Source organism: Scyliorhinus canicula, chromosome 9 (assembly GCF_902713615.1).
Source record: "Scyliorhinus canicula chromosome 9, sScyCan1.1, whole genome shotgun sequence".
NCBI lineage: Eukaryota > Metazoa > Chordata > Chondrichthyes > Carcharhiniformes > Scyliorhinidae > Scyliorhinus > Scyliorhinus canicula.
Genome location: NC_052154.1, coordinates 143,051,391 through 143,073,514, shown reverse-complemented (window position 1 = coordinate 143,073,514; position 22,124 = coordinate 143,051,391). Strand labels below are relative to the sequence as shown.

At 44.3% G+C, this 22,124-nt stretch overlaps 1 protein-coding gene across 3 annotated transcripts in view; it reads left to right on the top strand.

The window, feature by feature from the left end:
- Positions 1 to 335: 335 nt before the first annotated feature.
- LOC119971759 (DEP domain-containing protein 7-like) overlaps positions 336 to 22,124 on the top strand; it is a 64,412-nt gene continuing 42,623 nt past the window's right edge. The window contains exons 1-3 of one of the 3 annotated variants that reach the window (XM_038807819.1): positions 336 to 455; positions 14,813 to 15,152; positions 19,239 to 19,372. In XM_038807819.1, coding sequence (XP_038663747.1) covers positions 377 to 455; positions 14,813 to 15,152; positions 19,239 to 19,372 — 553 coding nt within the window. In that variant the 5' untranslated portion in view covers positions 336 to 376. Of the gene's footprint in view, positions 456 to 801; positions 1,007 to 14,812; positions 15,216 to 19,238; positions 19,373 to 22,124 lie in introns of those variants that run through there. The other 2 variants (XM_038807818.1, XM_038807820.1) reach the window with 2 other exon arrangements.

The following is a 22,124-nucleotide window of genomic DNA, read 5'->3' as shown; positions in this document are numbered from 1 at the left end:
GTGAACCTATTGTTCAAAATGCATTGCCATGGGGACTTTCAGGCCAAACGGAGAGGGCGTTACATCCGAAAGACGGCACCTTCAACAGTGCAGCGCTCCCTCAATGCTGCAATGGAGAACCAACCTTGCGTTGGACTGGGAATGTCTGCAGTGGGGTTTAAACCTCACAGCTGTGAGTGCTACCCGCTGAAAGCACAGCAATTAGGCTGACATTGGCCTCCATTGGTTCATACAGAAACTAGTTAGCGTGCCTTCGGAAGGGAAATTGGGCGTGTGCCCCTCTTTATTTAAAAGTTCACATGGGCGGGTCCAATCCACTGCGGCGGCGCCCCGGGTTATAATTCGGGTGTTGGCCTCAGTTCCATTTCCCGGGATAATGGCAAGCGTGCGGGAAAGAGCCCGGGTCATGGACTTGACCCTGAAGCTGGTGGCTCTCAGCCCAGCGCGCAGAGCAGGTACATTCACCGCGCTATGTCATTTTGTTAATGATTGACCTCCCCCGCCCGCCCCACACCATTTCTCAAGCTGTGGACTTTCTCCTCCCTCCCAATACTGCACTGGCCACTCTGTGTGCCACTGGTATTAAGTGCCCCCTTTCCCATATTGCGCAATGCAACTTCTGTTTTCCCTCTGTGCAACGCACCCGTTTCAAGGTTAATGGTTAAGTGCAAAGGGGAATGCGCAGGAATTTCTGGTGAAATCCGCTCTGGTCCCAGGGAGCTGTTTACACTGACTGCACCCCCCCCCCCCCCCCCAAAAACAAACCAAACTCACAATTTACATTCCTTCCCTCGTTTGTTGGTCGACGCCTTTTGTATTTACATCAGCCTCGGTCCACATTCCCCGAGTGGAGATTGATTCCCTGAAGTATTTTCCTCTCGGACACCTCCCACAGTCTGAGGGGAGGGGGTGTGTCACACTCCCTCCTGTGTGTGTGTGTGCGCTTTTTCTTTTGGTAACTTTTTTTAAAAAAACGATGTCCCGGCCAGCGAAATGGCTCAGTCCGGTAAGTTTGAGCGTTTTCATGTTGGACTCTCTCCGAGTTGAAGCTTGCCGGCCTGTGGCTGACAGAAGGCGAAGCTGCCGCCAAGTCTCGTGTAACAGGTGTCGCCACCCGGATCTGGTCCTCAGGTTAATGAGGGAATTGTTTATAAAAAGGGGGAGATTCTGGCGACCACCGCAACCCGGAGTTCGCTGTTTTTGCCTCCTCCGCCTGACTGGCGAGAAGGGTTAATGGTCTTTTATTAATATGAGGGAATGTGGAAGAGAGAACTGCATCCGAAAGGGGGCGGGAGAAATCCCCAATAACATTTTTATACCGCCGTTATCGTCCCAAGGTGTTGAGTTCCTCCTTCGGATTCCAGAAATCGAATTTGGGGGGGGGGGGGTATTTAATTTTCTTTGAGCTGAGCTCTAGTTTATGTATCCTGACTGAAGATATTTTACTCGGGTGTTTTTATTTTAAAAGGACTGCCCTGCCCCGCGGCTGAGGTTGTGGTTCATTTAATCTGAAAATCGTAATCGCTTCCTTTGATCCAAACCACCAGTGGTTTTAAAAACCAAACTTGTGCGAGGGTGATGCCAGAAGTGGATAGAGTTGGGTTGGAACTAATTCGGCCCAAAGTTGGCTCTCCGTTTTAAATGGTTCCAATGATATCGGTTGAGTTAGGAGGATGTGTATTGGAACTGTGGGGTTCTTTAACTAATGTAGCTGGGCTGCGTGTGGCAAATGGTTTAGGAAGCTCTCTGTGTTGAATCTGCTTTTTTAGCTAGCCTTTAAGTGGTTTAAAATTGAATGTTTGACCTGCTGATTTTGGTTGATTTCATTTGGCTTCAATGACCCTTGGTTACGAGATCTGCAGTTTATAGGACAATTCGATTGCACATTGCCAGGGGGAGAAAAAGCTATTGAGTTTTCGGTTGATTACCTAACCCATTCCATTAAGTTTCCCGCTAATGTTATATTAAAAACCTAAAATGCTGGATCAACTCGACAAGCGTCTGTGGAGAGAGTAACGTTTCGGATCTTTGCTGTTATACCTCGAGCACAAATCTCAAAACGGTTACCTCTGCTGTTCCTGGAATGGGCCTTGTTCCTCTTGACTAGTTGCTCTGCTTTCTTGCTGTTTATTTAAAGTTGTAAGATAACAAGGGTTCTAATCTTCAACATTGAAAATGCAATATAGAGATTTATCTTTAAAGGAAGTGGAAGGTCCAGCCTGAATTTGTCCCATTCTTGGGCAGTGATTTTCCTCTATTTCCCCCCCCCCCCCCCCCAAAGACATTCCACTTAGCTGTGCTTTTGTCTCCTGGTTTGTGACCTTTAGGAGTTACACGCAGGGGCTGGTGTGCCTTATTGGCCCCGTTAATCACATTTTGATTTAATGCCTCTGAGTTTCCTATATGATTGATTTTTTGTTTGACGAGCTCCATTTGGGACTGTCCCTTTTGACAAAGAGTCAACCCGACTCAAACATTGGCTCCCTTCTCTCTCCACAGATGTTGTCAGTCTGCTGAGATTGTCTGTCTAGTATTTTCTACTTTTGTTTCCGGTCCAGCATCTGCAGTAATTTGCTTTTATGACCTTCAAAATGTCCCTCTATTAATTTAATCTTGTTTACTTGGTTATTTGTTACACAAGATAATCGTGATATTTATGTTCAATCAGAACCTAACACTGAATTACTTGTTTTTGGACACCAGTATAATGATTGCTTGGTCTGTCTGTAATAAAGCACATGATGATGATGATGATGATAAAGTTTTATTGTTACAAATATGAAGTTACTGTGAAAAGCTCCTAGTCGCCACATATCTGCGCCTGTTCAGGTAAGCTGATATGGGAATTGAAACCACGCTGCTGGCCTTGTTCTGCATCACAAACCAGCTGTCTAGCCCATCGAGCTCAGCTAAACCAGGTAAAACCACTGGTGGTTTGGATCAAAGGAACCTATTACGATTTTCAGATTAAATGAGCCACAACCTTGGAATGGGGGTACTTGATGGCAGTTCTGGAGTGGCTTGGGATTGGACCAAGATTTGTGAACTGGGTAAAGCTACTATATAAGGAGCCGAGGGCGAGTGTCTGCACAAACAACATCAGCTCGAGATACTTTTCTCTCCACTGTGGGACGAGGCAGGGATGTCCTATGTCCCCCCTGCTGTTTGCACTCTCGATTGAGCATTAAGAAGTTCGGGGGTATGGAAAGGAATAGTGTGTGTGTGTGGGGTGGGGGTGGGAATAGAGAATAGGGTGTCCTTGTATGCCGATGACTTGCTGTTATACGTGTAGGAACAGTGCGTGTGGATAGGGGGAATATTGGAGCTGTTTCGGGCTTTCTCAGGGTACAAACTAAATCTAGACAAGAGAGTACTTTGTGGTGACTCGGCCGGGGGGGGGGGGGGGGGGGGGGGGGGCTGCCATTCCATAGGGCAGGGACTCACTCTAAAGTATGTTGTTGGGGGGGGGGGGGGGGGGGGGGGGGGGGGCTCCGCAGGTACAACATTTCTAGTTTGGTGGGGGAGTGTGTAAACTGATCTGGCAAGGTGGGATGGTCTTCTTCTGTCACTGGCGGGTCGGGTACAGGCAGTTAAAATGAATGTGTTGCCGTGATTTCTGTTTATTTTTGAATGCCTACCGATTTTCCTCCCAAAGGCTTTTTTTCAGGGAGATTGAGGGAAGGATTACCTTGTTTATATGGGGAGGGAAGGTGGCCAGAGTGAGGAAGGTGCTGCTACAGAGGGGAAGGCAGGCAGGGGGTTCAGAGCTGAGTCAACGGGGTGATTACCAGTGGGTCAGAATGGAGGAGAGTTTGTGCAGGGGGTCGGGACAGAAAGCACGATCAACAGCTTCGCTCCTGATGTCTTCGGGGAAATACTCAGGGAGTCCGGTAATCATCGCTTCTTTGAGAATTTGGAGGCAGTTTTGCCAACACTTCTGGTTGGGACGGGGTCCAGGGAAATGCCGATTCGGGGGATCCACCGATTTGAGCCAGGGAAGTGGGATGGAAATTTTCAGAAATGGGAGAAGGGGATTAAGACGCTAAAAGATTTGTTTCTTGGGGGTCGGTTTGCAGAATTGAAGGAGCTGGAAGCGAGGTATGGGCTGCAGCAGTGTTTAGATACATGCAGGTTCGAGATTTTGCCAGAAAGGACAGAGCTTCCCGGTGGAGCCAGTCCCCACATTGCTGGAGGAGGTGCTGACGACACCTCCAGGGGGACTGGAGAAGGGGATAGTGTCAGCGGTTCACGGAGCTATTTTTGAAGAAAAGGTACGACTGGAAGGGATCAAAGCAAAGTGGGAGAAAGAGTTGGGAGAGGATATGGAGGAGGGGTTCTGGTGTGAGGTGCTCCGGAGAGTGAATGCTCCACCTTGTGCACGAGGTTGGGGCTGATACAGCTGAAGGTGGTATACAGAGCACACCTCATGAGGGCGAGGATGAGCCGATTCTTTGGAGGAGATGTGTGTGAATGTTGGGGAGGGGGGGGAATGCTAATCATGTTCATATGTTTTGGTCCCGTCCAAAGCTAGAGGATTACTGGAAGGAGATTTTTACAGTAATTTCTAAAGTGGTGCACGTGAAACTGGACCCGGGCCCCCGGGAGGCCATATTCGGGGTGTCGGACCAGCCAGGGTTGGAAATGGGTGTGGAGGCAGATGTTGTAGCCTTCGCCTCGTTGATCACCTGAAGGCAGATCCTGATAGGTTAGATTAAGTTTGAACTGAGGGGAAGGATGGAGGGGTTCTACAATTCATGGGTATTATTCATTATGCACTTTCAAGAACTGGATAACATCGAACATTAGTTGGGGGGTTGGGGGGGGGGGGGGGAGGGGGGCTGTGTGTGTTAATGGTGACTATGGGTAATCCCTAATTCCTTTTTGTAATTTGTTTGTGTGAACATGCTGGCAAATGATTGGGGTTTGGTGGGAGGATGGGATGGTTGTTATTGATATGGGGATAGACATATTTGTTACTGATAATTGTTTATTGTTGGTGGTTGTAAATTTGGGAGAAAATGTGAAAATGCAGGAGAATAAAAAATATTAAAAAGAAAAAAAAAAAAATGAGCCACAACCTCGGCCTCTGGGCAGGGCAGTCTTTTTTACACAAATATCTTCAGCCAGGAGGTTTGAAACATAAACTAGAGCTCAGCTCAGAGAAAATTTTGTGGAGATGCCGGCATTGGACTGGGCTGAGCACAGTAAGAAGTCTTACAACACCAGGTTAAAGTCAAACAGGGGCAGCACGGTGGCGCAGTGGTTAGCATTCCTGCCTCATGGTGCCTAGGTTTGATCCTGATTCTGGGTCACTGTCTGTGTGGAGTTTGCACGTTCTCTTCCCCCCCCCCCCCCCCACAACCCAAAGATGTGCAGGGTAGGTGGATTGGCCACACTAAATCGCCCCTTAATTGGAAAAAAATAATTGGGTACTCTAAATTAATTTTTTTTTTTTTAAAGTCCAACATGTTCGTTTTGAATCACTAGCTTTTGGAGCACAGCTCTTTCAAAAACTAGTGATATATGTGAAACAAGCCTGTTGGACTTTAACCTGGTGTTGTAAGACTTCTTACTGTAACAAAGCAAAATACTGTAGATGCTGGAGATCTGAAATAAAAAGCGATTGTGCTGGAAAAACTTGGCAAGTCTGACAACTGTGTAAAGCGAAACTGAATTGAGTCCAATGTGACTCTTAAGAACTGAAACAAATCGAGAAATGGTTTTATGCTGTTGGAAAAAGTGCGGGAGAGATTCAAGTGGAACAAAAGGGAAGGTCAGGGTAAATTAGAGGGTGGAGGAGGCTCAATAAAAAATGTCATGAAAGGTAACGAGAGTGGTAATGGTTGCAAATAAACAAGGCATTTATCCAGAGTAGGTGTTATAACAGTATAAAAGGTCAGGTCGCAAAAATGTGGAAACAAGATACAAACTGGTATTTGGGTGGTTGGGGGGGGGGGGGGGGGGGAAAGAGACATTTCTATTTATGTAAATGTAAAAGTACCCAATTCATTTGTTTTCCAATTGAGGGGCAATTTAGTGTTGTCAATCCACCTACCCTGCCCATCTTTGTGTTTGTGGGGGTGACGGTGAGACCCACGAATACACGGGGAAAATGTGCAAACTCCCCACGGATCACCTGGGGCTGGGATCAAACCCGGGTCCTTGGGGGCATGAGGCAGTAGTGCTAACCACTGCACCACCGTGCCACCCCAGAAGAGAAATTCAATCTGGAGGGCAGAATTCATGATCTGAAGTTATTGAACTTGATGTTGAGTAAAGTGACTAATCAAAAGTATAGGTGCTGCTCTTCCTCGTTGCACTATCTTTACTGGAACATTGCAGTAGGCTTCCATGTCTCTTTCTTGAACCAAGGATTCCTCAACTCCTTCCCTCCTGCCCTTCAAAAATGCGGTTGACCGGGCAGCAGGGTGGCACAATGGTTAGCATTGCTGCCTACGGCGCTGAGGACCCGGGTTCGAATCCCGGTCCTAGGTGACTGTCAGTGTGGAGTTTGCACATTCTGCCCATGTTTGTGTGGGTTTCATTAAATTGTCCCTTAATTGGAAGAAAATAAATAAATAAATGGGTACTCCAATTTTTTTTAATGTTGTTGACCTATTTCCCACATATTTGCCGTCCTCTCTTCCCTCCTAATAGATGGTCTCTTCCCTCCAAGAGATGGTCCCCCTTAACCTCACTTTCCACCCAAGCACCCATTATAGTCAGAGGATCATTATCTTCCTCAATTTTGGCCATCTCCATCATGATGCCATCAGCAAAGATATCTGCCCCTCGCTAGCCCTGTCAGTAATACAATTTGAGCATTCCCTCTGCGATACCTGGGCCCAGTCCTCTATCACCCTCAACACCTCATCCCCTTCCCATGCGATTGCAGGAGGTGTAACACCTGCCCCTTTACCTCCTCCCTGGCCAAGTCCCCCACTCCAAGTGCAGCAGCAATTTATTTGTACGTCTTTACAATTTTTAGCCTGCTGCTCATATGCAGTCCCTTTTACACTAGGGAGACAGTCTCTGGGTGACTGGGTGATGGTTTTGCAGAACACCTCTGCTCATTTGTGACATTCCAGTTGTTTGTCATTTAATTCAACCATCTTGCTCTCATTCATACTTCTGTCCACTGCAATGTTCACAATACAAGCTGTAGGAACCGCCCCCCCCCCCCCCCCCCCATTTCCCCATTACTATTAGCACCTCTTGACTGATATTTCTCTTTATTTACTGCCACCATTCCCTTTAAACTCCTCTGTCCTCCAATTTATCCCAGACATTTGATTTATTTCATGGGATGTTGGCATTGCTGGCATTTTATTGTCCATCTCTAATTGCCTTGAACTGAGGGGCTTGAGGCCATTTTCAAAGGCAGTGAGAGTCAACCACATTGCTGGAGTCTGGAGTTGCATGTAGGCCACACTCGAGTAAGGATGTTTCCTTCCCTAAAAGGCATTAGTAAATCAGATATTTTTTTATGACAATTAATATTAGTCTCTAAGTAACCATGAAACTATATTGTAATTCCACATTTATAAATTTAATTCAAATTCTACCATTTGAGGGCAGCACGGTGGCGCAGTGGGTTAGTCCTGCTGAGGTCCCAGGTTCGATCCTGGCTCTGGGTCACTGTCCATGTGGAGTTTGCACATTCTCCCCGTGTTTGCGCGGGATTCGCCCCCACAACCCAAATGTGTGCAGGGTAGGTGGCTTGGCCACGCTAAATTGTCCCTTCATTGGAAAAAATTAATTGGGTACTCTAAATTTTTTTTTTTTTAATTCGACCATTTGAACCCATTTCCCTAGAGCATTAGCATGGACCCCTATTGCTAGACCAGTGACATTATCTCCATGCCACTGTCTCACCTTGTTTCTTTGTTCTACCACTGCCCACCCCACCTTTTTCAGTAGAATCAAACCCAACATATTGCTACCCCTCCAGTTCTGAAGAAGTCATGTTTGTTCAACATCAACTGTTTCTCTCCCCAGATGTTGCCAGATCTGCCGAACTTTTCCAGCACTTTGTTTTTATTTTAGTCTCTGCCTGTGATCCATTTCCTATTTGTGATTGACACACTTGTGTAGGTGTTACTGCACTTCAAAAATAATCTCTTTTACAGTGCAGCAGTGCCTACAGTTCACATGTACTTTATTGGTTGTAAAATGCCCTGTGGCTGTCAGGTGCTATATAAATTCATGTCTTTATTGGCATGAAGTGCTTTGGAATATCCTCCGTGGGATGAGACACTAATATCCAGGGTGTTTGCGCGATATTTGATATACGTATGATAGAAGCAAAATAGCAAATGAAAGCAGAATTAATTGTTTTTAAATGTTATGCTTCAGTTCCGTGACTTACAGTTTGCTTTTTCCTACTGTCGCTCTGTTCAAACAGTTCCAACATCTCAAAAATATGAACATTAAGACTTTTTATGAATTATGCTTTATCATATTCCGTTTATATTCACTATCATGTGCAACTTTGGATACATGTAGGGTGGCATGGGGCACAGTGGATAGCACTGCTGCCTGCGGCGCTGTGGACCCAGGTTCGAATTCCAGCCCTGGGTCACAGTCCGTGTGGAGTTTGCACATTCTCCGTGTATCAGTGTGGATTTAACCCGCACAACCAAAGATGTGCAGGTTAGGTGGATTGGCCACACTAAGTTGCCCCTTAATTTGGGGGGGGGGGGGGGGTGGAATTGGATACTCTAAATTTTGGATACGCGCAAGGACTTTACGAACATCCCTAAATTAAATATGCATAAATTAACTCTGCACCGAATTCACGTGAGCATTTTATCCTGTGCTTTTGCCTCTTCCTCCTAATCTCTTCCTTCCTGGTTTGGGGGATGATTTGCCTTTATTTAGCTGTGCAATGTCTTTATCAAAGAAACTTGAGCTTTTTCACACATTGGGAAAGATCCATTGGTTGCTGTGATAATGAATAGATTCTCACTTTCAAAGTTTCAACATCCAACTTCCCACAGAGTTGGAAATGTGTTGCTGTATTTACCCTATGTGTAATTTTCGAAAGTAATGTGTAACATTCCTGATACTAGCATCTTTCCAATCATCTGACTTTTTGAAGTATTGAAACGTTCTTGGATTGGATTTGTTTATTATCACGTGAACTGAGGTAGTGAAAAGTATTTTTCTGCGAGCAGCTCAACAGATCATTAAGTACATGAAAAGAAAAGGAAATAAAAGAAAATACAATAGGGCAATACACACAAGGTACAGTAGCTACATAACACCGGCATCGGGTGAAGCATACAGGGGTGTCGTGTTGATGAGGTCAGTCCATAAGAGGGTCATTTAGGAGTCTGGTAACAGCGGGGAAGAAGCTGTTTTGAGTCTGTTCGTGCGAAACATCCTTTAGAACTCACCGAAGGATATCACCTTACTAACAGTAGATTTTATGTGGGAGGAAAGTTTAAAAAATTTTGAATTCCATTCAAAGCCTTTGTATGTGAGGCACAGTGGTTAGCACTGCTGCTTCATAGAGCCTGGGATCAGAGATCAATTCCAGCCTTGGGTCTCTGGATTGTGTGTTGTGTGGAGTTTGTATGTTCTCATGTCTGCATGGGTTTCCTCCCGGGTGCTCCGGTTTCCTCCCACAGTCCAAAGATATGCATGTTAGTTGGATTGGCCATGCTAAATTGCCCCTTAGTATCCAAATAAGACATGTAGGCTAGATAAGGGGGTTACTTAATAGGGCTGGAGAGTGAGCTTGGGTGGAGTACTATTTTCAGAGGGTCAGTGCAGACTCAATGGGCCAAAAAGCCGTCTCCTGCACTGGGGATTCTATGGATTCTGGGTAGAATCCCAATGTGGGAGGATCGCTTTCAAAATTCGAGCAGAAATAGGCCAGTTAATCTGTTAACAGAAGAACTGTTATAATTGAAATCTCATTTAATATATCTAAATTCCGATCATCTGGTGAAACCCTCAACAGTGTCTTTGTCACCTCTGGACTGGACTGTTCTAATGCTCTCCTGGTCAGTCTCCTTTAATTTGAGGTAAACCAAAACTCTGATGCCTTTTTGAACTTGCACAAAATGCCATTTGTCCACTATCCTTGTACCTGTGGATCTACGTTTGAATCTGTTAAATGCCTCATTTCTAAAACAATTCTCAGTCCTGTTTTCAAATCTCTCCACCCAGGTGGAGGTGTAGATACAGAGCAGCAATGAAGAGAAAAAATTCATTATAGATGCCAATGGGGGGGTCTCACTCTCTCTCTTCTCTTTCCCCCCCCCCTCCCCCACTTTTCTGTTATTGCCTCTGCATTGGCTGTCTGCCGTTCCTTCCTCCTGTGCTTTCTTGCACTCTTTTGCCCTGCTGTGTTTGTTGTGGTCGTTGTCGTTTCCTGTGCTCTCCTTCCAGTGTGTGTTCCCTCCTGTTTCCTCCCTTCTGATTCTCCTCTATTCTCCTCCCTTTGTCCTTCTTCCTTACCTGTCCCTCTCTGCAGCTTCCCTTTTCTTTTCAGCTATCCCCTCCTGCCTTTCCCCCCCCCCCCCCCCCCCCCCCTTTCTTTGCTCACGTCTTGGCTACTTTCCCCTGACTCTTGGCTACTTGACTATTTATTTGTTTGTCCGTTGGCCACAAACAGGTCCCGGAACTGTTGGGTGAATGGGTTCCATGTTCTGAGGAAACCACCTTCCAACCCCCGGATGGCGAATTTGATTTTCTCCCATTTGGAGAAATTCCGATAGGTCAGACAGCCAGTCTGCAGCTTTAGGTGGTGCTGCTGACCGCCAGCCGAACAGGATTCTATGGTGGGCAATCAGGGAGGCAAAGGCCTCCTCCCCATGAAGAGATCTGGCTGGTCTGATACCCTGAAGACTGCCACTTTTGGGCACAGCTCCACCCTTATCCCACCACTTTGGTCATTGCCTCGAAGAAGGCTGGGGCAAGACCAGAACATGTGGGTGTGGATGGCCGGACCTCCTTGGCACTGTTTGCATCTGTCCTCCACCTCCACCTCTGGGAATCTTCAGCATCCCTGATCTGGATTCCTCTTCCTTAGGTGGCTGTGACTTCAGCTGTCTATAACTATCTGTATGTCTGGAATTCCCTTTTTCCATCTCTCCTTCTTTAAGACACTCCTTAAAGACGCTCTTTGACCAAACATTTGGTCATGCAACGTAATCATCTTGTATGGCTGTCATATTTAATTTGTTTTCCCAGTAATATATGGATATAGAATTGGCTGTAGTAGTGGCAAAAGGGTTGTCTGAGAGCGAGAGATGTCCAGTGGTGTTGCTCAAGGGTCGCTATTGGGACAGTTGCCCCTTTTTTTTGGTAAATATGGATTCCCTAAATCTGGTCATAATTTCAAAGTTTTGCAGTCGACCTGAATCTTGATAAAGAAGTATACTCCGAAGACAGTATAGACTTCAGGAAGGCACTGACAGGTGAAATTGAAATTTAAACCACAGAATTATGAAATTATAGCACTTTGGTAGAGAGGTAATAACTAAATGGTGAAATGGGGGTGCATGAGCTGAGACATAGGATGTGTACACGCATGGGCAAGTTGATAAGGCTGTTATTTTGAGGTAGGCTGCAAAAGCAACAAAGTTTGTTGAACATTAAGATTGAGCCTCAGCTGGAGTATTGTGTTCCATTATGGGGGCATACTTTAGGAAGGATGTCTAGGATTTGGAAAGGGTGAGGAAGAGAATTGCTCTCCATGGATGCTGCAGACCAGCATTTTTCAGTTTTATTTCAGATTTCCAGCATCTGCAGTATTTTGCTTTGATTTTGTCCTGTTCCTGTTATTTATTCTGACTTCCTTCAGCATGGGATGCTTGTCGTCAGAACTGGGAGAGAGACTTTACATTTTTCGGCTGCATTTATGTTTTTCAGTGTTTTTCTTGGAGCCATAGAGGTTTACAGCATGAAAACAGGTCTTTGGGCCCAACTGGTCAATGTCGTCCAGTTTTTACCACTAAGCTAGTCCCAATTGCTCTGCATTGGCCCACAACCCTCTATACCCAGCTTTCCTACACAACTGTCTATAATTAACTTAAAGGATGGTTAAATGGGTAAGATACTAAATAAATTATTTGGTTGTTTTGTCGCCAGTGTGTTAATGAAAATGCATTGGAAGAATTCTTCAGGTAACTCGAGTTGTCCACACCCAAGTAATAAATACCATTTGGTTTTGTTTGCTTCAGTGTAAGGAAATCCTTCAGCCTGGTCAGGCAGCTTTTGGCTGATTATTCTTCCAGTACATTTTCACTAATGCACACTTCTGTGACAATGTAAGCAAAGCATTTATTTGACATATTTACCATTTTCCTGGGTCACATTTAATATACTACAACTATTTGTTTTTCATGTCTACTATGACACTAACAACTTTTAGGTGACGCCTTTTAACATCACTACAGGAAGGATGTGGAAGCATTGGAAAGGGTGCAAAGGAGATTTACCAGGATGCTGCCTGGTTTGGAGGATGGGTCTTATGAGGAAAGATTGAGGGAGCTAGGACTTTTCTCTTTTGGAGTGGAGGAGAATGAGAGGTGACTTAATAGAGGTTTATAAGATGATGAGGGGGGGATAGATAGAGTGGATGTTCAGAGACTATTTCCTCGGGTGGATGTAGCTGTTACAAGGGGGCATAACTATGAGATATTGGAGGGATGTCCGAGGTAGGTTCTTTACTCAGTGGTTAGGGTGTGGAATGGACTGCCTGCTGTGATAGTGGAGTCGGACACTTTATGAACTTTCAAGCGGTTATTGGATAGGCACATGGAGCACACCAGAATGACAGGGAGTGGGATAGCTTGATCTTGGTTTCGGACAAGGCGGCACAACATAGAGGGCTGAAGGGCCTGTTCTGTGCTGTACTGTTCTATGTTCTATAATAGAACATCCCAAGATGCCTCACAGGAGCTACACCAAACAAAATTTGTCACACTATATAAGCCGACATTAGGACTGAGCAAAAAGCTTATCTGAAGAAGCAAGTTTTAAACCAAATCTTGGGCGATTCTTGAGAGATTTTGGGGAGGGTATTGGAGTTTAGGGCCTAGATGGCTGAAGGCACAGCCACCAATATTGGAGCAATGAAAATTAGGGGTGTGGAAAAACACTAATTTCTTTTTTTTTAAATTTAGAGTACCCCATTTTTTCCAATTAAGGGGCAGTTTAGGGTGATCAATCCATCTAGCTTGCACTTTTTTGAGTTGTGGGTGCAAAACCCACGCAAACACGAGGAGAATATGCAAACTCCACACGGACAGTGACCCAGAGCCGGAATCGAACCTGGGACCTCGGCGCCGTGAGGCCGCAGTGCTAACCCACTGAGCCACCATGCTGCCCTAATCACTATCATTTCTATCTGCTTTATCTTTCTTCGTATCTTATTCTCTTGGCAATTTTCATCTTTTTTTTATACTCCTGTTTTCTACAACTTGCAATAAATTTGGCTATTCTTTCCTTCTAGGCTTGAACCATACAGAGCATTGAATAAGGTTGCATGTTTGGTTTTTGTGGGTCGCTTTCTGGAACCTAAATTCTGGCCATGAATGTAGTTCATGGGTTGTGATGCAGGAAGGAAAAAGACTTGAATTTATTTCTGCATTGCTTGACTACCTTTGAAGTGTAGTCACTTGTAATGTAGGAAACGAGGCAACCAATATGTGCATGGCAAAATTCTGCAAACTGCAATGTAATAATGACTGTATAATTAATTTTTCACATTGATTGAGGAATAAATATTGACCAGTACTGCATTGGAGTGTCAGCCTTGGTTTTTGTGCCCAAGACTTGGGAGTGCGACTTGAACCCAGAATCTTGTGAATCGGAGGCGAGTGCTACCAATTGATCCGAGCTCAGAAAAACCCTTCAAGGATAAGCTTGATGCAATATGTGGATTGGATTGGATTTGTTTGTCACGTGTACCGAGGTACAGTGAAAAGTATTTTTCTGCAAGCAGCTCAACAGATCATTCAGTACATGGGAAGAAAAGGGAATTTTCAGTACATGGGAAGAAAAGGAATTAAACAAAATTCAAGAAAATACATAATAGGGCAACACAAGATATACAATGTAAAAGAGAGGTTAGTAATAATGTTAGCTTTAGAATTAATTTTTAAAAGATTAGAACGAGTACAAGTTAAGTAAAAAGTGGATCTGTTGGGGAGAGCTTGCAGAGAATTGCCTCGCTCCGGTGCCATCTTGAAAGACATATTGATGCTCTACCTGGCCCCACCATTTTACTGTCATGTGTGCAGATGAGCTCTTGAGCATATGGCCATTCTAAATTAGCAACTGGGCAGAGTGGACTGAGTTACCACCATTAGTCTTGCATCTTGAAGGCTGATTCCTCTTAAAGACTTTGAGACTGGAGCTCTATATAGTCCAGAGACATTAGATCTCAACTTTGTCATGTAGTCAAGGAAATCTTGTATTCATATAGCACCTTTCAAGACCTCCAGACATCAGGCAATGCTTTCCAGCCAACACAGTACTTTATTTTTGAAGTGCAGTCACTGTTGTGATATTATACGAAACATAGTGGTCAATTTGCCGACAACAATGTGATGATGATAGCTTTTAAGTGGTGTTGGTTGAATGATGAATATTAACCCAGGACACAAGGGAGAACTCCCTCAAGTAAATGCAAGATACTTTAACCTTCACCCGATACAGTGGACTGGGCCTCTGTTTCACACCCCATCTGAAAAATGACCATATGACATTCCCTTGCTATTATAACAGCAATGTCGGCCTAAATTCTGTGCTCCTGTCTTGCAATGCTAATTTCACTGGTTGGTTTCTCTTTCAGAATTGCCTACCATGAAGCCGTTTAGAGCAACTCATATTTGGTGCAACATAATTGTTGCCCTTCAGTCAGAGGTGGAGGTGAAACGTCGCAGACACCATCTGAAACATCATGATGACTGCTTCCTTGGCTCTGATGCTGTGGACCTCATTCTGAGTCACCTTCTGCAGAATAACTATTTTGGCCAGGCCGAAATCTCTCGGTCAAAAGTGGTACGGCTCTGTCAGGCTTTGATGGACAATAAGGTTTATGAAGCAGTTGGTACAAAGCTTTTTGGCAAAGATAAAGAGTCTACCTTTGAGGACAGTAACTGCAGTCTGTACAGATTTACCACAATGCATAGGTGGGTTGATGTTGTGAATAAATGCCAGGCTCCCAGTCCAGGGTTCAATGGATTATGTAGGAGGTAAGTTTAGATCTGTAATCTGACATTCTTCTCCTTGTAGAAGTGACAGCTGATTGCAGTATTGGAAGCTGTTCACTGCAGTATGAGAAAAGACCTTGAACTTTCCGATGATTACAACTCTAGACAACTTGTCATTTTGGAATCTACTTTTAATAATAATATTATTAAAGACGTGCTTCTTAAATGGTTTTGCATCTGGGCAACATGGTAGCACAGTGGTTAGCACGGTTGCCGCACAGCGCAGAGGTACCAGGTTCGATCCAGGCCCTGTGTCCCTGTCTGTGTGGTTTGCACACTCTCTCGCCGTGTTGCGTGGGTTTCGCCCCCAAAAACCAAAAGATGGGCAGGGTAGGTGGAGTGGCCACGCTAAATTACCCCTTAATTGGGGGAAAAAAGAATTGGGTACTCTTAAATAAAATAAATAAATAAAATGGTTTTGCATATCTGCATAACATATGAGCGAGACTAAATTTGGCTTGAGTCTCTTCTACAATTGGACACCTGATCCTCCTTATACAGTCAGCAGGAACAGAGTGCAGGATTCCAATAAGCATCAGTATTGCTATGACTAGCCGCCACCAATAGAAGGTGTGGATGACTGGTTCCTTTCTTCAGCTGAGCCCTCACGATGTCTTGGGAGAGGTAAAATGTTGTTGCAGCATCGATTAGTAGGGCTCCAATTATATAAATAATTAAAAGCTGCAAACGAGAGTTTAATGGGATGTTGACCACTTACCTCAAGGGGTCTGGAGTACAAATCAGTATAAGTAATGCCACAGTTGTACAGAGTAACCTGTGTCCCTGCCAGTGAGAACTTGCTCAAAACTAAAGCGGCTCGAGTGTTTGGGAAATTTATCTAACTGTTAGAATAGGTTAACTAACTCTTCTGAGCAGGGGTAGACCAGTCTGCTGTTCAGTGAGATCATGGCTGATCCATATCTTGACTCCCATCTACTGGTCCTTGATACCCTTGCCTAACACAAATCTATTAATTTCAGGTTTTTAAAAATAAATTTATAGAGTACCCAATTATTTTTTTTCCCCCAATTAAGGGGCAATTTAGAGTGGTCAATCCACCTAACTGCACATCTTTGGGTTGTGGGGGTGAAACTCGCACAGACACAGGAAGAATGTGCAAACTCCACACTGACAGTGACCCAGGTCCGGGATTGAACCCAGGTCCTCAGCGCCGTAGTCTCAATGCTAACCACTGTGCCATTGTGCTGCCCTCCATTTCAGTTTTTAAACTTTCAAATGACCTCTTGCCCCATCGCAGCATCAATGGCTTTTTTACAGGTGACATTGTAGGGGTACAAACATGGTCTGAACATTTTTAACCCTAGTACTGTCCTGGTGAATGTGTTCTAACCCGTCGAAGGCCAATGCATCATCTCGAAGATGCAGTACTTGGAACTGAATGCATTTACTCTGTACAACTGTGGCATTACTTACACTGCTTTGTACTCCGGACCCCTTGAGGTAAGTGTCAACATCCCATTAAATTCTTGTTTGCAGCTTTTAATGATTTCAATAATTGGTGCTCTACTAATGGGCATCTCACCACTCTGCGCATGCACTTCTATTTATTATATTTATTTGCCATGTGCATAGTCATAGAGCCAAGCAATAGCCTTGTTGGTGGCTAGATTGAGTTTTAAATTCTGCCTTCCCAGTTTAAAATCATCAGAATCCCTACAGTACAAAAGGAGGCCATTCAGCCCATTGAGCCTGCACCGGCCCGACCTTCTGAAAGAACACCCTACCTAGGCCCAACTCTCCACCCTATCCCTGTAACACCACCTAACCTTTGGAAACTAAGGAGCAATTTAAAATCAAAATTAGAGTCCAATTAATTTTTTCCAATTAAGGGGCAATTTAGTGTGACCAATCCACATATCCTGCACATCTCTTGGATTGTGGGGGCGAAGCCCACGCAAAACGGGGAGAATGTGCAAACTCCACACGGACAGTGACCCAGAGCCAGGATCAAACCTGGGACCTTGGCACTGTGATGCAACTATGCTAACCACTTGCGCCACTGTGCTACCCTCACCTAAGGAGCAATTTGACATGGCCAATCCACCTAACCTGTGCATCTTTGGACTGTGGGTAGAAACCGGAGCACCCAGAGGGAACCCACACGGACACGGGGAGAATGTGCGAACTCCACGCAGACGGTCACCCGAGATCAGAATTGAACCCGGGTTCCTGGTGCTGTTGGCAGCAGTGCTAAATACTGTGCCACCGTGCTGCCTCCAGTCTGTAGACACTTCCTTGACAACTTGAAAAATTGTTTAGCCTGTCCCAAAGCTCCAGCCTGTGTGGTCTTGGTGACCCCATTGAAGTTGGATGGCTGCACAGTGGTACAATCCAGAAATAGTTGAAAGGGCCCACCAACACTATTGGAGATTATAAGCCAGGTAGATGAGCAATAGGGTCTAAAATGAGAGTTTTTCAGTGGATGTTTTCCTCTGCTGTTCCTGTCATGGGTCATCTTTGTTACTCCTTGGCATGGTGGGTTTAATCCATATGGGGTGGCATGAGGGAAGGCATACTGCTGGTGAGCGAAGAGGTGATTAAGGGCAAGTGTTGGAGTAGACCTTCTCCAGTAGCTTGCTTGCTGCAATTACTGTCTTGTGGGGGATTGGGGCAGCATTGCTTAGGACTGGGAGCTGGATAGTAGATTTGGTTGAAGAATACCACTAGTTTTGCACATCAAAAGTTTGGTGTGAGCTTGGTGGCAATGATCAGCATTCTCATCGTGCCACCTGTCAGTAGCTGGCCCATACCAGAGGAGTCGATGATTCTACTTCCCAGTAAACCAAATTCAGCTAGTCTGCGCTTGGACGGGTCATAGACATAGAATGTACAGTGCTGCAAGAGGCCATTCAGCCCATCGAGTCTGCACTGGCCCATAGAAAGATCACCCTACCTAAGCCCACACCTCCATCTATCCCTGTAACCCAGTAACGACATCTAACCTTTTTGAACACTGGGCAATTAAGCTTGGCCAATCCACCTAATCTGCACATCTTTGGTCCTGGAACCAAAACAGACAGAAAATACTCTGATCCATCTAACTTGAAACAGCTGTGGATGACCCCTCGCGTCCCCTGATTAAATTCCACCTGCCACCATTCTAACTTAACCTAACTTAACCTATTAGTGTATTTTGTTATGATCAACACTCCAAAAGCAAAATGCTCTGGGTGCTGACATGTCTGGCAGTATCTGTGGAGAGAGAATTGACATTTCAAGTCAATAATCTTTGAAATCTAATGAAATGTCACTGAAATGTTGACCGTGTTCTGTCCACAGATTCTGCGAGACTGAGTATTACTCACTTTCTTTTTAAACGCATTATTTACTGTGGTACTTTCGAACTGTGCTAGTTACTGGCAAAAGGTGGACTTGATCTAAGGATGTTGATGTCGCTGGCAAACTTTTATTTTACTGTTAACTTTGAAGTGATTTGATAGAAAGCATTTTTAGTCCTTGTGTTCTGATGTACTCGAGGGCTGGAGTTGGAAAAGATCTGGGCAAGTAAGAGAGTTGGGTATTTATGACAGTTCAAGTTTCATGGTTGCTATTTCCTGTACTGATTACCAGACCGCCAATGGTGACATTATTAGTCAAAGCTTCTGGCTTAACTAATCTACAAATTTAGCCAGTGCATGCTAGGAAGGGAGAAAACGAAAGGATGGAATATTTCATTGCAAGCTTGAGGATGACAACCTGAGAATGGAACTCCTGCCCACGTACTACTGGCTCAAGTAGTTTTTCTGCCCAGTCTTTGACCTGGATGTTGATATGAGGTTTGGAAATTTGATCAGTGGTGTTACAGTTCAGGTTTTCTAAAGCAACATGTCTTCCAGTTCATAAGACTTGAAAGGTAACGGAAAATCAAAGTGAAGTAGGGCTTTCATAAATATTAACGTGATTACATAATTCATTTAACTTGGGTGGTTGGATGAACAATCCTTCACATTAATTTTGTAATTTTAAGCCTTTTCTTGTTCTTAGGCAAGAACAAGTTCATTTTTCCACATGTACAGATGCTAATCCACATGACAGCTCATTAGAAGAACTGCTGAGTAATTTGAGTTTAAAACCTGTAACTCCATCTCACATTGAAACATCACAATTGTCTCCGACAGGTGAGTGTCGCTTATCACGTTGAATTACAACAGCACTTGATTGCACCTTTTAATTGCCACTTGCTTTGCAGTGTAGTCTATAGATCAATTGTTCAGATTTGCTAATGTGAACTGCACCTGTTCTCAGCTAATCTACTCTTTGTTGCATTAGCTATGACTTCTTAATCTTGAGTGTTTCACCTTCTGAAGGTCGCAAAGTATGTTTCCATAGCTGCTGACAGCTCTGGTAACTTCCCCAGGCAGCTATTTGCATACAAACCTAAAGAGCGAGTGTTGATAGCCTATTAGACCTTGGTCGTGGTGTGTGAGCATTTTCACCAGGTTCTACAGTGAGCAAGAACAGAGGTTTTTAAGCAATAACTAACCCTTTTTCTCAGCCTAGGGAGCAAAATCAATTGTAATGCAAAGCCAATACCAGTTGATTCAATATATTCCCAAGGTTTCTTCAACACTTTTTTAAAAAAAAAATTTGAGTTGCCAATTAAGGGGCATTTAGCATGGCCAATCCACCTACCCTGCACATCTTTTGGGTTGTGGGGCAAAACCCGCGCAAACATGGGGAGAACATGCAAACTCCACAGTGACCCAGACACTGGATCGAACCTGGGACCTCAAAAGCTGTGAGGCAGCAATGCTAAACACTGTGCCACTGTGCTGCTGGCTTCTTCAACACTTGCTTCCAAAACAGAACCTCCACTGTTTGGAGAAGGACAAGTGCAGCACATTCACGCACATTACTGCTAATCCCACTTACCATTTTGACTTGAGCATTATAGCACCGTATCTTCATTGCTGGCTCAAAACCCTGAAATTTCCTGTCTTGAACCACATTGTGGAACTACAATAAGGACTGAGTGGCTCTTGTAGAAGGCCCACCTCCATCCTCTGTGACTGGGAAGGGCAATAAATGCAGACCCACATCCTGAAGAATTAAATTGAAATTTTTTTTGAACAATTTTTTCTTATTAATTTTAGAGTACCCAATTATTTTTTTTCAATTAAGGGACAATTTAGTGTGGCTAATCCACCTAACCTGGACATCTTTGGGTTGTGGGGGTGAAACCCGCGCAGACATGGGGAGAATGTGCAAACTCCACATGGAGAGTGACCCTATCTCTCACCTGAGCCATGCCGCTAAACCCCCTGCCTATTCGAAGTAAGATAAGTGAAATACTGCAGATGCTTGGAAATCTGAAATAAAAACAAAATGCTGAATGTGTGGGTGGCACAGTGGTTAGCACTGCTGCCTCACGGCATCGTGGACCTGGGTTTGATCCCAGCCCTGGGTCACTGTCCATGTGGAGTTTGCACATTCTCCCAGTGTCTGCGGGAGTCCCACCCCCACAGAAAATCCAAAATAAGATGTGCAGGGTAGCTAGATTGACCATGCTAAATTGCTCCTTAATTGGAAAACCAGGAATTGGAAATTGATTTTCTTAAGGGGGGAAAAAGAAAATGCTGGAGGTGTGGCAACATCTGTGCAGAGAGAAACAGAAGGGTCATATGGGCTGTAAACGTTAACTCTGTGTCTCTCGCCACAGATTTTTAAAAATAAATTTGAGTTCCCAATTCATTTTTTCCAATTAAGGGGCAATTTAGCATTGCCAATCCACCTACCCTGCACATCTTTGGGTTGTGGGGGCGGAACCCATGCAAACACGTGAAGAATGTGCAAACTCCACACGTGACCCAGAGCTGGGATCAAACCTGGGACCTCCGTGCCATGAGGCAGGTGTGCTAACCACTGTGCCACCGTGCTGCCCGCTCTCGCCACAGATGCTGCCATATGAGTTTATCCAGCATATTCTGTTTTTATGCCGACTTGAACTTATTGGGAGTGCAGCATTCACTATTTTGACTTGACTGCACCTGATTTTGAACTAATGCTACACTTTTAACTATATTCCACTATTAAGATTTAAAGCTGTAAAGATGTAACTTATACAATTAAAAAAAAATCTTTGATAAAAGTCCACAGCTAAACCTCACTTCAACAAACCTTTTGCTATGATACATACCAGCCTCTTTGGAGGGTGGTGCAGTGGTTAATCCTGGCCCTGGGTCACTGTCCGTGTAGAGTTTGCATATTCTCCTTCTGTCTGCTTGGGTCTCACCCCAACAAGCAGGATAGGTGGATTGGCCATGCTAAATTGCTCCTTAATTGGAAAAGAAAATGCATATTTTGGTGTAAGTATCTTCAATAAGAAGGATCATTTTTCAATGGTTCAATATCTACAAAGCCAGGACATGCAAAATAATTGTTGCTAGTTATTAAACGTGTAATCAAAAGAAATAGCATTTTACAGCAACTTAAAACTGGCAAGGCCAGTGCTTACTACTCATCCCCAGTTGCACATGAGAAGGTGGTGTTGAGCAAAACTACTTATCTAAACTTTCAAATTAAAAACAATAAAAATTAAATACAGTAATATGTTCTGTAGTGGCCTAAACGCTATCTGGATATTGTCAGTACAAAAGTGATTTTTCAAAATCTCTTCAGCATTGCAAACAATCCTGCATATCATTAACATCCTTCTCTACCCACTTTAGCCCTGGCACTTTGCAAGGTTCTTTGTGTGCAATGAATAGCTCTGCTGTAAAATCTTTATGTAGTCACTGAATACAAACAACCAATTCAGCATGTGTATACCTAGAAACTTATGGCAAAGTCTGTCTTTGGGTAAATTGTTCGGGCAGTTTCTCAAACTTTTAGGTTGAGTGAAATCTCAGATGACGACTTTTTTTTTCTTTT